General features: G+C 33.8%; 1 protein-coding gene across 6 annotated transcripts; it reads left to right on the forward strand.

The window, feature by feature from the left end:
- Positions 1-740: 740 nt before the first annotated feature.
- On the forward strand, positions 741-16150 carry LOC126810692 (uncharacterized). Of its 6 annotated transcripts, none has more exons than XM_050535886.2 (10): positions 741-935; positions 2516-2638; positions 2954-4697; positions 4994-5117; positions 7666-8544; positions 8945-9079; positions 9513-9584; positions 9995-10083; positions 12816-12853; positions 13764-13898. In XM_050535886.2, the coding sequence occupies exons 1-9, from the start codon at positions 916-918 to the stop codon at positions 12846-12848; spliced, it is 3219 nt and encodes a 1072-aa protein (XP_050391843.1). In that variant the 5' UTR covers positions 741-915; the 3' UTR covers positions 12849-12853; positions 13764-13898. The 6 variants fall into 6 exon arrangements, with proteins under 6 accessions (XP_050391843.1, XP_050391844.1, XP_050391839.1 ...); XM_050535887.2 differs by having other exon boundaries at positions 13767-13813; XM_050535882.2 differs by lacking the exon at positions 12816-12853 and having other exon boundaries at positions 13764-16150.
- The last annotated feature ends 482 nt before the right edge of the window (positions 16151-16632 follow it).

Genomic DNA, 16632 nt, shown 5'->3' on the forward strand with positions numbered 1-16632 from the left:
ACTTAGTCAAGGTATTGATGTGATAAAACTATACACCAAGTGTCCTCACTCTCACCTAATTAGAACTAATGTTATTGTTATCGTGTCCCAAAGCATCAACCAATCAAATTGCTTATCTCTGCTATTAACCCAAGCAGAAAATTCTCATCTTCGAACACCGTCAAGGCATTCACCTAATAAACACCTAAGCCAAGTGTGAACATTCTAGCTAAATTAGAATGAGAGCTATTATGTTCCAAAGTCATGATCAATCAAATTACTTATCGCTCCGCTTACTCAGAGCAGAAAATGCTCATTATCGAACTTTGTCAAGGCATTGGTGTAATAAAACTATACGCCAAATTTCATCACTCTCACTTAATTAAAACTAAAGTTATCGTGTCCCAAAGCATCAACCAATCAAATTGCTTATCTCTGCTTACCCTCAGCAGAAAATGCTCATCTTCGAACTCCATCAAGGCATTTCCATGACCTAATAAACACCTACACCAAGTTTGGACATCCTAGCTCAGTTAGAAAGAGAGTTATTGTGTCCCAAAAAGTGTGACGGACAGACAGACGGACGGACAGACAGGCGGACGAACCCATTTTAATAGTCCCCTGCTTTCTTCGAAAGGCGGGGAACAAAAAATAAAAATACAACAAAACGACATGCAGTCCCTTTAATTTTGCAGCATGTTTTCCTCTGCGCTTTATAATCGAGGCTACCTGAATAGAGTTAAATTCCCTTTGCGCAGAAATGTCCAAAGAATGAATTCCAGCGCATGTTGTTAGCGAAAACAACATGGCTGACTTTGGTTTCTAACTTAATTTTTTGTGCGAAAAAATGTTGTGTTTTATTTAAATTACAGGATTGAAACTAAGAAAATAACAGAAAATGGTTTGATTTGAGCGATTCCATGGGTTTTAGACAAAATGTTGGCGGGAGCCTATTCGTATCCTTTGCTAACTTATAAATTCTCTTGACAAAATCATGACGTCTTCAGACTTCAGGTACAGGTGTTGCCAGTCTTGGCTTCTTTTTTTTTTGTGTACGTTACTGAATGGAATGGACTATGATCAACCTTTTATATTCGCTATTTTCATGTGTGTCATGTCTTCCTTTATGTAGATTGTTATTTTATTATGTCTAACTTTAACACTTCTTTATTGTCACAATGTCACATCATAGGTTATTTTGAAAGTTCGCAAATAAACTACCGCCCGGTACTCTAATTAATAGTACTAACTTATAACTAGTAGAATATAATTATTTATATTAAAAATCAAGAACGTTTAAAGTAGCTAAGTCTCTAACTCAATATCATCCAAAACCTTCGACAATGAAAACACGAATAATTTGTCAATTTTAATCAAAATTGGTGTTGTGGTCTTACTGGAAAAAGATGGGCTTCTGATATCCAATATTTTAAGACAAAATAAACATTTTACAATTGGTACACGAATCGTGTACCATAATGCGTTTCAGCGGAATTTGTAACAAACGACTGGAAGAACGAGGTTAGACATAAGTCATGTCAAACGATGACCCCATATCTTTATCTGGAGAACATGCGCAATAAATACTATCGGTGTAGACTGGAATAACCAGACGCTAGAGATTGCCATTGGATTGAGACTTCTGGCGTATTTCGCCGAAAATAACTGCTTTGAAAATAGATTAAAAACGGAAACGATGAATGTAATTCAGTTTATTTATATTCATATTACATTATTATATACGTTGCGACCCATTTGTGTCAATTTGTAGGTCCCAAATATTAGCGATTTAACTCCTTTAATTTGATATAGTATTTTAGTAAAAATTCTCCAATGTATGAAAACATATAGATCTAGACTGGACGCACAGGTTACTGCTGCCAGAGTAAATAATTGATGTGATATCAATAATTAATGTAGTATAGTAAGCTTAAATAAATAAACAATTTAACCGTACAAGAAAATTGTGGGTAACCTAATTTATGAAATAAGCCTATCGATTCTTTGTTGAATTTTATGTCTAAAAGAAAAATGGTCCAAGCTTTGCACCCAAGTTATTAAGCAATCAACCCATTTAAAATGGTTGTTTGAAACTAGATAACAATTCCTACCTACACACATTCAGAACACCCTGATACCACAATTGGTGTCATCATGTAGGCACTCAATATTTGCAATCAACACTTATTGTTATTGCTCATGGGAGCCTGTTTTACAAGATGTTGGTGATGACAACAGTTTGATCACCATGTCTTGGATATAGTTGAATTACGGGCCTTTGTTGACTTAAGAAATGTTACTAAATCGTGGCATTTTTTAAAATTGAACTGGCAATTCTGTTTATTGGAAGTATTTGATTGAAGGTTTCTAAATTGATGTATATAGCAGACATTGTCATGTTTCGTGGGACTACTAACGAGTTATGGCCCTTTGTTGACGAGTTAGTTGGACATGTACTGCTTCAGCATGACTCTTAGAATACTTGTTGTATTGGCAATTTGTGCTCATTTTTTTTTTACCTTACAACGAATAACAGAAAACAATATCAAACTCTAGAAAAGGAACATCTTGAAAATTTAAAATCAACAACCTATAATGTGAAGATAGATGTGCTAGCACGGGCCAAGAAGTTATCCCATGAAACAAACAAAAGAAGAAAGTAAGAGAATATTTTATGTTGTGCTTTATATTACTGTATACTTTCAGAAATGCTGAAAGAATCTTAAAATTAGTACGTGTACATAACGTATAGTTTTATCTTTGAGGTCTTATGATTAGAGATGTTCATTTATTATGACAATTAATTAAAAACCAAAAAATTACTAACTTAGTTAGACAGTCAAGTATTTTTCATGAATTGAAAAGAGGTTCTGTGAAGAAGCTTATGCTAGCCACATGTAATGAATTGAAAATCATTGTCAGTGAAACTGAATTTATTGTTTTCAATAATTCTGACAAATGATTGATTTTTCAGGGCTCAAGCTGCCAAAAGAAAAAATGAAGCATTGAGAGAGGAGAAAAGAAGGCAAGAAATATTAGCTAAACGCCATGAAGAACAAAAATCAGCCACAGAACGATTTCAGAGATCGCATGTATCACACAGTAGACCGACCAGCTCTAAAAGCTATAAATATTCAACTTCAGCGATAGAAGATGCTTTGAAATTAGTACGAGGTAGTCCACCCATCTCTCGACAGAACAATTATACGCAACATGGCGGAAGAACATCAAGTCCTTTACCAGCCGGTAACTATCCTTCCGATCCCCTTAGCCGTCCATATTTTAACAAACACAAGAGTCATCAACACCGGCCCTCATCACCATCTTCTCAGACACAAGTGCAAGATCATGCCGAGATGATGGATAAAAGTCTACGGAACTGGAATGATAGTAAAAGTCTTTTTGAACAGCAGCTTGAAGAACATCAGCAGCTTTTGTTAGACCAGCAACAGAGATCACTCTATGAGTTCAACGAAGCTATTTCTAATGAAATTGCACGCGATAGTAAAATAAATGGCACAGAAGAGAGGGAGGAGTCCCCGATAAGACATAGCGAAAGTTTATCAAGTGTTGATAGTTTAGAAGATAGCCTTAATGTAAGAAATAAACAGCAAGTTGTAGAAGACGACCCAAACTTGTTAGCTCACAATCTGATTTATCCGGTGGCACTAAGTGGTGGAGTGAAGGGTGGATTCTATTTAGAAACCAATCATGCACATCAGACCCCTAGCAAATCTGAAATTCGTGGGGTTTCTCTCAGATCAACTGTGCCGTTATCTTATTCTGACTTAACTGTTCATAATAACGTTCCAGAAACAACATTATCCTATCTGTCTCAACCTAACAGTGGCATTGGTACTGTGCCTATATCAACTAATGGTGTTAAACCTGTATTTGTTTTATCTGGTAATATGTTACAGGCTAATGTTACAGCCATTAATAATCCCTACCAACACTCACCTGATATCAATGACGAGAGACCATCAGCTCATGTCAAAACTTGGGTAGAACCGCAGAAAACTGAAGCTGTGACATATAATACTCCTGCAAATGTTTCTAAAGGAGACTATAATAATAAGATGGCATCCACAATATCTACAGCCACAACGTACAATATAACAACACCACAAGTTAAGCCTCGGACTGTTTTTAACACAAATAGCGCTAACAATGTAAATAATATGTGTACAACATCAGAAACAAATTCTTATGTATCTACGACTAGTATATCTCGTGTTTATTCTGATCCTGTTTCTCAATATTATAAAAATACTGATACACACGTAACTAGTTCTAAACTTCCAAACCCGTCTGCTACTTCTGTTGTTAGCACTCCATTAAAAACAAAAACTGTTGATAGTGTATCTAATGGTACGAGCCATATGTCTAGTGGTGATAGAAATAACGGAAATAAAAATATAAGTGGTAGTATATTAGCGGGAACATTAAATTTGGTTGAAGGTAAATTAACATCAACTAACGATGATAAGGTGAAAGTTCAACCTAAGTTTCCAGACACAAGCACACCTCAACGAGAAGCGCCGCCCAATACAAGAACAACCAACAGTAATACAACAAATGTAATTACTAGAGCTGATAGTACAGAGAATATTGTAGGTATATTAAAGAAATCGCCCAGTACTACTAGTATGAGAGATAGTATAGAGATAGCTAGAATACACAGACAAATGAGTGAAGAAATGAAAAACAGACCTAAGGTAAGAACTGTCTTTTTGTGCCAAGAACCAAGCACTATTCATCTTGTTCTTGTTATTCAAAAAAGCCAAAGGATCCACCAGTTCAGTTATAATCAACATGACACTTGACATGCTTGTTCATTGGTCAAATTCAAATCAATTTACTGACTGATTTTTGATATGACGTCACAATTCTAAGATTAAGCCTGTCTTTTCGTCTTTAACTAACTTACATTTATTGAAGTAGTACATTTTGTGCATCTGCTATACGAGTCTAATGTGTTTGTTTATGAACAATATAGTATTCTGAATTTCAGTCTGGTAAGAAGAGTGTAAGATTTGCTGATTTGAGTGATAATGAGGAGGATGATATTCTGATATCCTCATTTTCTCACCATGACACACATACCGGTATGAAAATTAATTTAAAAAAACCTAGAGGTAGATATTTCTATATAAAGGTTTATTATCGATTTATGTCCTATTTTTTATATGCCCACATTTTCATGTGGACGTATTATGCCATTGCCCTGTTTGTCATCCGGACGTCCGTCCACAATTTGTTTGTGGACACTCTACAGGTCATAATTTTTATCTGATTTTGACGAAACTTGAAATATAGGTCTATCTCCCAAAGATCTTGATTCCTTTCGATATTGGCATGTATCGGAGCATAACTTTATGGATTATGGCCCCTGATTGTTCGAAAAATCATGTTTTTAGCTTGTGGACGCTCTAGAGGTCACAATTTTTATACGCCCACATTTTCATGTGGACGTATTATGAAATATAGTTTTATCTCCAAAATATCTCGGCTGCTTTCGATATTGGCATGTATTGGAATCGAAACTTCATGGATTATGGCCCCTGTTTGTACGAAAAATCACGTTTTTAGCTTGTGGACACTATAGAGGTCACAATTTTTATCCGATTTTGTTGAAACTTGAAATGTAAGTTGATAACCCAAAGATCTTGGTTCCTTTCGATATTCGGGCATATCGGACCGTAACTTCCTGAATTATGGCCCCTGATTGTACAAAAAATCACGTTTTTAGCTTGTGGACCCTATAGAGGTCATAATTTTTATCCGATTTAAAAAAACGTTTTATTATATCCCCGTTACACCCTAAGGATGGCCGAGTTCGAATTTCGTGAAAATCGGCCCAAAATTGACAGACAAAATGGCCGCCGTTCGTTCTCAAATAGCGTAAAAATATGGTATATCAAAGTTGTGAACCCTATAGAGGTCACAATTTTTATCCGATTTTTTTGAAACTTGAAATGTAAGTTTATAACCCAAAGATATTCGTGCATATCGGACCGTAACTTCCTGAATTATGGCCCCTGATTGTACGAAAAATCATGTTTTTAGCTTGTGGACCCATTAGAGGTCATAGTTTTTATCCGATTTAAAAAACCGTATTATTATATTACCGTTCCACCCTAAGGACAGTTGAGTTTGAATTTTGTGAAAATAGACCCAAAATTGACAGACACAATGGCCACCGTTCGTTCTCAATTAGCGTAAAAATATGGTATATCAATTTTTATCCGATTTTGTTGAAACTTGAAATGTAAGTTTTTAATCCAAAAATCTCGGTTCCTTTCGATATTTGTGCATATCGGACCGTAACTTCCTGAATTATGGCCCCTGATTGTACGAAAAAATCGCTTTCTTTTTAGCTTGTTCTCTATCCATCTCTCGAAAATGTGGGCGTATCCTACCTGGCAGCCGCTGGTCATCTGATTTTGATGAAACTTGAAATGCATGTATATAACCCAGACCCAAAGATCTGAGTTTCTTTCGAAGTTATTGGATCGTAACTTCCTGAATTATGGCCCCTGATTGTACGAAAAATCACGTTTTTAGCTTGTGGTTCCTCTAGAGGTCACAATTATTATCCGATTTAAAAAAACTTTTTGAATATATCATCGTTACACCAAAATGATGGTTGAGTTCGAATTTCGTGAAAATCAGACCAAAACTGCCAGACAAAATGGCTGCCGCTCGTACACAAATAGTGTAAACATCTGGTATATCAAGGTTGTGTGGACACTCTAGAGGTCACAATTTTGATCTGATTTTGATGAAACTTGAAATACATGTTTATAACTTATAACCAACCCACAGATCTTGGTTCTTTTGGATAATTGCACATATCGGATTGTAACTTCCTGAAATGGCCGCTCTTTGTACGCAAATTGTGTAAAAGTATGTAATACCAAGGTTGTGGACCCTCTAGAGGTCACAATTTTTATCTGATTTTGATGAAACTTGAAATGTATGTTCATAACTCAAAGATCTCGGTTCCTGTTGATATTCGTGCATATCGGACAATATCTTCCTGGATTATGGCCCCTGATTGTTCCAAAAATCACGTTATTTTTTTAGCTCATTCTCTGTTCATCTCTTGCAAAATGTGGGCATATCTTGCATGGCAACCGCTTGTTCAAAGTTTAAACTTTCATGAATTTTTAAGCCACGTTCGCATTCAGCAGAAAGTGCATGTTGATCATCCATTGACAATTGAAATTCAGTAACCATGGTGACAAACTTTGTGATAGTCTCACACTGATGGATGTATATTTACGGTGGATAGAAAGTTGAACATCATCTGTTTCATTGACTTTTGGATCTTTGAAATTTACGTTAACACTACAGGGTCCATATTTTCATTGGATCTTTATAATGTTTTAAAACTAATAGATGCTTCACCTTTGTAACAAGAAGCACCTGTTGATTCTCAGCGATTTGCGACTATAACTGATATTTTTAAACTATTTCCTCTTGTTGCAACATAGTGTATTAAAACACTTGAACTTCTAATTTTTAGAAGGACTAAAAAGTACCGGTAATTATTTTACTTGTTTCACATAAAAGTTAAACTTATAAAATTGTATTATGAACGTGTTTGTTTTGTTGACAGACAAGCCATGGATAATAAATCACATGGGATGTTCATAATATCTTTTTATTTTTTTATTAAAGCTCGAGCATCATCAGCAAGGTATGTTTCAAAGATGGCGAAAGTGCCTCCATCTGCAGCCAAACCACCAAGAGCAGTAAGTGCAGGTACCCAACGAGCTGTCACATCAGAAATTACTAAACCTAAAGCTGTTGCTCATATTATCCAATCACATGAACCACCACAAACAGAACAAGCCGAAATTTACTACAAAAACTTACAAGCAGAGCTGGAGAAGAAAGTGACTTTAGTTAACAACAATTTTATGGGTAAAGTCGTCACCACACAACAGAGTCCACAGTACACTACAAATGGTAACCTGTCAACACAGGCAGTCACCAGTAAATATCAAACAAATGGAACAAAGGCTGTGCACCTCAAAATGACTGATGCTACCAAACAAACAACATTGCCAAAAAACAGTGCAAGTCCTCCCCATGCCTCTAATGTCCACTATGGTCAACCGGTTTTTGATGAAAATGGTTTACGAATTGATCGGACACCAACTGATGATGAGATCAATCAGCTATGGGAGACAGTTCGTACATGTCTACATCCCAATGATGAAGAAAGAAGTAATTGTTCCCAGGCCCAGTCCGACTCAGTTTTATTGAGTCGACAGGCTGCACAGATCTCCAGTAAAGTAATTGATGGAGGTGCACTAGGATCTATAGGTCCCCCTACACGGGTAGGATCAGCTTATCAGCCACGAACGGCCACTAAAGTGTACCAAGCTCGACAGACCAACCAGGGTACATCTAATGGTTATCTAAAGAAATATGGTTTGTTGCAACAGAGACGACAGCAGGAGAAAGTTAATTCTAAAATAAATACAGCTAAAACAAATAATTTCATGCCACAAATATCTCAGTCTAATACGTCACCTACTAAAAAAGATGATGGTAAGTTGAGGTCATATATTTTGAAAAGAGAGAAATAGGGTTTAATGTCCATTCAACACAAACTAGATCATTTTGAGACTAACATATGGTTCAATTTTACTGAAATAATTTGCTCGTGCGTATGGGTCTTTAGCACAGGGGTAACCAGGGGATCCACAAGGTTTGACAGGTGACCCTACTCCTTGTCACACAAGCCGGGAACCAAACCATTTGAAAAGATTTTACGGTCAAAATGATACTGTATACAAATAGTAATTAGGAATTCTTAATAATAAATAAGCATTTGAGCATTTGCCTCTTGAAATGGTTTTGAAAGCCATTTTAATTTAATGGTTTGCTATCTTTAAATTTTTTTGTTTCATTGATAAAAATATTTTATTAGAATTCTTTCTTCTTCCAGTAAGTGACAGTATGGCTGTGTTCATGATGGCTGAACAGCTAACCAGTAACCGATCCATACCAGAAAGTCAGATTCATCATGCCATGGATGATCTTCAGCTTAGACAAAACATAGCTAACTCTAATAATAATAAAGGTTAGTGGAGGAATATTATTGTTTGACATGATATTGTGTGACTGGAATCAAATCTTCACTCTTTACAAGAATAAAAGTAAACACAGACATTATTATTTTGGTAAACTCTGATTAAACATTTGTTAAGCATGCTTTGTTATATGACTGCAATATAGTGTCTGATAATAATTCCTGATATTAACATTTTGGTGTTGTGAGGAAAATCGTTGATATTGTGTTACACATACTTCTTTATAAATTGATTAGATTTGTGGAGAAAAATCTGTATTATTGATTAGATAATTAGATATAGGTTCTCTTATCTTTTGCTTGAAATGTTAACTTTGGTTTAAAAATGAATTTGTTTTCAAATTAACAAAGTTGAATACCAATCCTACTTGATGAATCAGATGAAATTATCTCCATAATAAAAATTTAAATATTTTTTTTACAGTGCCGTCTGCTTTGTCAATAGAAGAACAACAATTAATAGAAAGTTTGGATAGATTAAATGAAAAGTTAAAAAGTAAGTACCATATTATAGTCCTACGAAATTTTGACTCAATTTGTAACCGAGGAGACAAACATCCTTCTCCCAGATGAGAAAGACCAAACTATCTTATTGTCAGGACAAGACTGAGACCAAACTTTGTTATTGTCAAGACAGGACAATGATTTAGTCATGAATGGTGCTCATCTGTAATTTAATTCTACTTTTAAATGCCAGCCACCATCGCTATATTTTCAGTATGACTTTCTGTCTTATCCCATTTGTTCACTGTGGATGTATTTGGAAATAAAAATTTAAAAAATATATTCCCTGCACATAACCAGAATTATTGAGGACAAACAAGTAATTAACTTTATTTGGATTTGCAGTACTAAAGGAGACATTCAAAATTTAAAAAAAATTCATTTTCCTTTTTATTTACACAGCTGCGGAAAATAAACATCCACAAGTGAATCATACAACTGGTCACCAGGTTTCACATCAGGCAGCTAATATTAGTTCTAACAGTAATCAGGTAGGCTTTTATTTGTGTTTATAATAATAAGTCCATCTGTTTTTAGCTTGTGTTGTATGTACAGGTATATTAAAGCCACTGATTGTTATTTGGGGGATTCCTTGCAAACTGCAATACCAGTATTGTAAAAGTTGAAGGAAAGAAAGAGAAATGTGGTTTAACGTCAACTCGACAAAAACTAGATTATTTTTGACCTTTGAACTAACCTATAGTTCATTTTTATTTCAATAATTTGCTTGTGCGTAGGGGTCTTTGGCAGTGGGAAGAAACTGGAGAACCCAGAGAAAACCCACTAGGTTGGACAGGCAACCCTGCGCCTTGTCACATACAAGCGGGGAATTGAAACCATGCCACTTGACTCAATGATAGACATTATGATGCAACACGCACGCATTAAGCATTTGGCCACCCAGCTCCCAAAAAGTTGAAGGAATTCGTTATGTATTTACAAAGTTATGATGACTTAAAAATGTCCCAAATATGATTTTTTTCTTAATTTAATGTTAAATAATGAATCTGAGTACATTTTAGTGTGGATTAAGCTATAAAAAATTATATTCTGTCCAAAAAATGCAGATGACGATCAGTAGCTTTAAGGACATAAATTCTTTGAGCAGTAGTTGACTGTGCAGAAATGAAATTTAATCATATTATTAATCTTGGCTCATGACTAATCAACAGTGGCAGATCTAATAAGTCCAATATAGAACTTGATTTTTACCCAAGTCAAAGAGGTTCTTTTCCATTAATTATCAGTTTGGAATGTACAAAAGTGACTATTGTAATGCCTTGTTTAATAACTATGATGATAAAATAAAATACTAATTTCTTAATTAAATTTGTTTCAATCAGTTTATATACATGAACAGGTTTCCTTTTAAATACCAGGTCAAATCTGTATCATTCATCATTTTCATTTATCAGTAGTACATTTACATAAATGACATATTCAACATTTTGAAAAAACACAGTAATAGATCCCTATTCAATAGCAAGCATCTTTTGAGGTGGAAGTAAACTGGATAAAAACCATGAGGTCAGGCAGGTGTCAGTGACCCTATTCCTTGTCACATACAAATCCAGGACCGAACCTATGGCTTGCATAAATAATGGGTCTTATGATATCAGCTTACCATTTGGCCACCCCTTTAAATTAAAGCCTAGTTCACACTTGGACAAATTTTTATATTCCATAGTAAGGTTGTAATTCCAAAAACTATTGATTGTTGATATGGTCAGTACCAGTACTTTTTGTCCCCCGTCTTTCAAAGAAAGCAGGGGACTATTAAAATGGGTTCCTTCGTCCGTCTGTCCGTCCATCTGTCAGTCACACTTTTTGGGACACAATAACTCTCCTTCTAATTGAGCTAGAATCTTCAAACTTGGTGTGGGTGTTTATTAGGTCAATGCCTTGATGGAGTTTGAAGATGAGCATTTTCTGCTTAGGGTAAGCAGAGATAAGCAATTTGATTGGTTGGTGCTTTGGGACACAATATTTTTAGTTCTAATTAAGTGAGAGTGATGAAACCGGGTGTATAGTTTCATTATATCAATACCTTGACTAAGTTCGATAATGAGCATTTTCTGCTCAGGGTAAGCAGTTTGGCCTAGACTTTGGAACACAATAACTCTCCTTCTAATTGAGCTATAAGTTTAAACTTGGCGTAGGTGTTTATTAGGTCAATGCCTTGATAGAGTTCGAAGATGAGCATTTTCTGCTTAGGGTAAGCAGAGATAAGAAATTTGATTGGTTGATGCTTTGGTACACGATAACTTTCGTTCTAATTAAGTGGGGGGGTTGGATGGCCGAATGGTTAGCACGTGTGCGCTGTATTATAAGGCCTGTCATTGAGTCAACTGGCGTGGTTTCGAATCCCCGGTTGTACGTGACAAGGAATAGGTTTTCTCTGGGTCCTCCGGTTTCCTCCCACTGCTAAAGACCCCTACGCACAAGTGTATTATTGAAATAAGATTAAACCACATGTCAGTCCCAAAATGACCTAGTTTGTGTCGTGTGGACGTTAAACCCCATTTCTCTCTCTCTCTCTCTAATTAAGTGATAGTGGTGAAATTTGGTGTGTAGTTTTATTACATCAGTATTTTGACTTATGTTCGATAATGAGCATTTCCTGCTCAGGGTAAGCAGAGCGATAAGCAGTTTGATTGGTCGAGACTTTGGAACACAATAACTCTGCTTTTAATTAAGGTAGAATGTTTGAACTTGATGTAGATGTTCATTAGGTGAATGTCTTGACTGAGTTCAATGATTAACATTTTGAGCTAAAGCTAAGCAGAGCTAAGAAATTTCATTGGTCGATGCTTTGGGACAAGATAACTTTGATTCTGTCTGATAGAGAGTGATGAAACTTAGTGTATAGTTGATAATCAGTTTGATTGCTTGATACTTTTGAAAAGAATAAATGTGCGATTAATTAACATGTGTCATCTATTTATTTTGGGTTTTTCGGCGGGGGACATCAGCCTCACCGTTGTCTTGTTTTTACATAAATAGTGGCCATTCTGCAAAATTTGAAATCTAACATTTACTGTTTAGGGGAATAGTATTACCAGCATTGGACAACATTATGTTTATGGTAAAAATTTACAGTAATTTATCATTCAAAATTCATGCATTATCTCGGGACATGAGTAGATTTTTCTAATGGTCGCTTCTTTGAATTGACTGAAGATAAAGGTTGAATAATAAAAATCAACTTGTTTTTCTTTGTTAGCTATTTTATAAAAGGAGAATCAATCATAGATAACTTGGGTATAGTTCTTTATATTTGCATGGCACCATATAGTTAATTGTTTTTCCCTAACTGCATCATCTTCATGCTTTGTTTTATTATAGATCCACCATTGACTTATCAAATATTTAGATTTCCTATTTACCGTTTTTTCTGCATGATTACATTTAGCTTTATTAAATACAATAGAGAGTTTCATTAATATGATATGTAAGCCTATGATAAAGAAACAATCAATGTAGAAACCTACTATCCGTGATCTGAATAAATGAACTGAAGTTTATAATTTTCCCTATGCTAAGGAAAAAAGATTTTCACATATTTTTTTGTCTTGCTTTTTTGCTTAAAATTGACTTTTTTAGCTGACTAAAATTTGTGCTAAAAAAGTCCAGAGTAGTAGTTATGTAAAATATTGTCTTATACAAAAATATTTGACTTAAATGACGTTGTATTGCCATAATAAATTGCACTTATTCTACATGGGATATATTTGTGATTGAACATGTACTAAGATCTGTAATTGATTTTTTTGTGCCTCTTTTAATGCATGTTCAGTTTAAATATTATATATGATGTATAGAGATGCCTGCTAGAAATTATCTGATTTCTTGAGAATAATAAACTTCTCTGTTTTGTGAGATGGATTTCTTATCCCATTAGAAAAAATTGTCCGCAGGTTAAACCAATATTAAGTTACAACTGATTTAAGTTATTGAACAGACTGACTGAGAAACAGTGCAAAACTAAATGTATTCATAGATACTATAGGTCATTGTTCAATACAATTTTAACATCCAATTTATTACACATGATATGCCATGGAAATATATTATATATAGAGCTAGTTGAAGTACAACATCCGATTAACAGAATTGAATACTTTAAGTTTTTGATGAATTTGTAAACTTGTGTTTTAACCTCTTTTTGTAGCAGACAACACCTGGTTTCCGAGGCAGACGACCAATCAGTAACCATCAAAGACGACATACTGATGGTGTTAGAACAGATTATTTGTTACGAGCAGCATCAGCATATATTCCAAGACAGTACAGATAAATGATAAAAATTTTTTTATAATGTTACACTTTGCAATTTTCATGAGACAGTGTCAGTATGTATAAAAAGTAATGAATATTGATAATATGGCAAATTTCCTATTTAAAATGTAAACAATAATGTATTATGTACAAAAAGAAATTGATTTGATATTTATTAACACTCCTAAGAAATTTTTCATATCTTTCTTGTGAATATTAAACCAAGCATATTTTTGTATTAGGACTACATATATTAATAGAAAAATATATCAGTAGATATTTAATTGAACCGTCCTTGTTGTATAAGGAAGAAGCATTTATGAGTATGTTGTTTCAGCATTTCATGTTAGTCATGCATGTACATAGAGAAAATCCTAAATTATTTAACCAGCTGTTTTTAATTTATCTTCTGATAATTTAGCTTGATCAAGCATCTACAAGTTTTAAAAATGAAACTTGGTATACTCTCAGTCCGTAACTGTGGGTTATTAAGATCGTAACTATGGGTTATTAAGATTAATTGTTCTGTATGTATTGGCTCAATATATTTATGTCAGACATTTTAAAATCAATCTTAAACGATCTCAATTCAATCATCCTCGAAAACATAGCCACATTCAGTTAGTGATTGTAAAGTTACGGAACTTGATGATACATGCACCAAAATTATAGTCCTATATGTTGTAAAGCCTTTATTCTGTATATAATCTTTGAATTAATTATAAATCCTGTGTTAGTATTATTGCAGCAATATTACTATTATTGTACGCTCTAGCATTATTTGACAAAAAGCATTCATTGTTCATTTTCCATGCAACACCAAAGACTTACTATCATATGACAGCATTTTTGTGATAAGACTATTCTGCTTTAGATTGTATGAATTGTCATACATCAAAAAATCATAGTATTGTATTATAATGGATGATTCTGGGCAATTTCTGGCATTGTAGTGTCCAGAATACTAATAGACCTTCATTTGTTACGTTTAGATAACAACTGTTGGTACAAGGTGGAATATTGGATAACTCATGAAAGCAACAATGTAGTGTGCTCAATACGAGTGGTTTGTTCTCCGACTGCGATGTTCATTTGTGTATATCCAGATGTCTTGCTCACAGGAACCTAGTGTATAGGTGCAAAATGTTCAGGAACTCAGAGGTCTTGGGGTTAAATCTAATCTAAAGCAGTTTGTGTTCACATAAAATGCCTAATAATTAGTCACAATATTTGTATTATTTAATGCAAGGAAACCACAATCTGTATTATATTAAGTAGTATTATATAGCCTATTACCAGCATCATATTATTTCAAGTGCCCTTCTTGTAATGAATCTTCTATTTCTGTTACATTAATACTTATATTTATATATCTTATACTGATACATGTATTAACTATTGATTTAAAGGGAGAATGATTGGTTTAAGTCTTTTACTTGCAGCTTTCAATTTTCAAGCTATGAAGGAAGTAGGCTTTAAGGGGACATTTCACATCAAAACCATAATAGTGTGTTTAGATTTAGAAACTTGCAGTTGTTTGTTTCAAGAATTCTTGATGTTACAAATACACTTTCAAAGATTTGTGAATGACAGCCATTGACTTGATATATGTGTTATTGTTAAATGTTATACAAATTAGCATTATAGTATTAATTTTAAAATAATTGCAGATATATTTATAGCTGACATTTTAGCAATCATGCAATGAAAACAATTCTTTATAATTATAAGTTAATGTTTTCGTCAGAAGGGTCTTAATATGAGAAGGGTGTCTAAAGTTCTCATTCGTTGTCTTCTCTTTTTAACCATTTTCCAAGCTTTATGTGCTTTTGTTTACAGTTCGATTTTTTAGAACTTTTTTTTAGATGTCAATTGTCTATCCATGTTATTAGTCTGATTATATAAATAGATAATTGATGTATACAATATGTTAAATTAAGTTAATAAACAAAAATTGTTTGTAAATATACCATTCCTGATATTTGTTTCTAATAGATTTTTTGTTCTTTTTCTATGTATAATTCAACGATAGAAGACATATGGGTACATATAACTGTAAAAATAGACTATATATTTCTATATTTTAATGAAAAATAACCTCTTCTTTTATAAATATTAATAATTAGTACAGGTGTATATTGTTAGTCAAATTGTAAATTAATACATTCTTGATATAGCTCTGAGAAGTTTGAGAACATTACTGAGTTACACAAGCCCAGATCCATAGGACAGAGCAACCAAAAGTGCACATTACAAATAAATCAAGACAAATTATTTTTTGGGCAAATGCTCTCTTCAGCTGAGCTTTGCACCATACCAAACTAAAAGCCAAATAACCTGCTCATCAATCAGCCTTGTTAAATTGAACAGAAATGTAAAGAATGAAAAATAATGATAGACTTATACATAAAATACTGAAATGCCTTTCAGTTAATTTGTTTTAATAGAAGTTCACAAACTTGAACCAAACTTTATTGAATTTTAATTAAATTAAGATTGAATATTTAACTAAAAAATTATTTATCATAGATAAGATAACATTATACCTAATATATGATCCAATAAAAAGATAAAATTCTTTGGCAATTTATCTGTGATATTGTTAATATGTGCCTCTATTTATTGTCAATAAACAGTTATAGGTACATGCAGATGTTTTTGTTTTTTTAATTTTTAAAGACGGAATCATACAAGCAACCCCAAGGAAAGCCACAGATATGATCCAGGTCCATAGTCATGAAAGATTTAAGAAATCTTGTATG

This window comes from Patella vulgata, chromosome 2, assembly GCF_932274485.2.
Source record: "Patella vulgata chromosome 2, xgPatVulg1.2, whole genome shotgun sequence".
In the NCBI taxonomy this organism is placed as follows: domain Eukaryota; kingdom Metazoa; phylum Mollusca; class Gastropoda; family Patellidae; genus Patella; species Patella vulgata.

Excerpts from the sequence above, each read along its gene's own strand:
- LOC126810692 (XM_050535882.2), top strand. The coding sequence starts at position 916 with ATGTTGGCGGGAGCCTATTC. Across the intron at positions 4,698-4,993 it reads AAATGAAAAACAGACCTAAG|TCTGGTAAGAAGAGTGTAAG; the intron begins GTAAGAACTGTC and ends TCTGAATTTCAG. Across the intron at positions 9,080-9,512 it reads TAACTCTAATAATAATAAAG|TGCCGTCTGCTTTGTCAATA; the intron begins GTTAGTGGAGGA and ends TTTTTTTTACAG.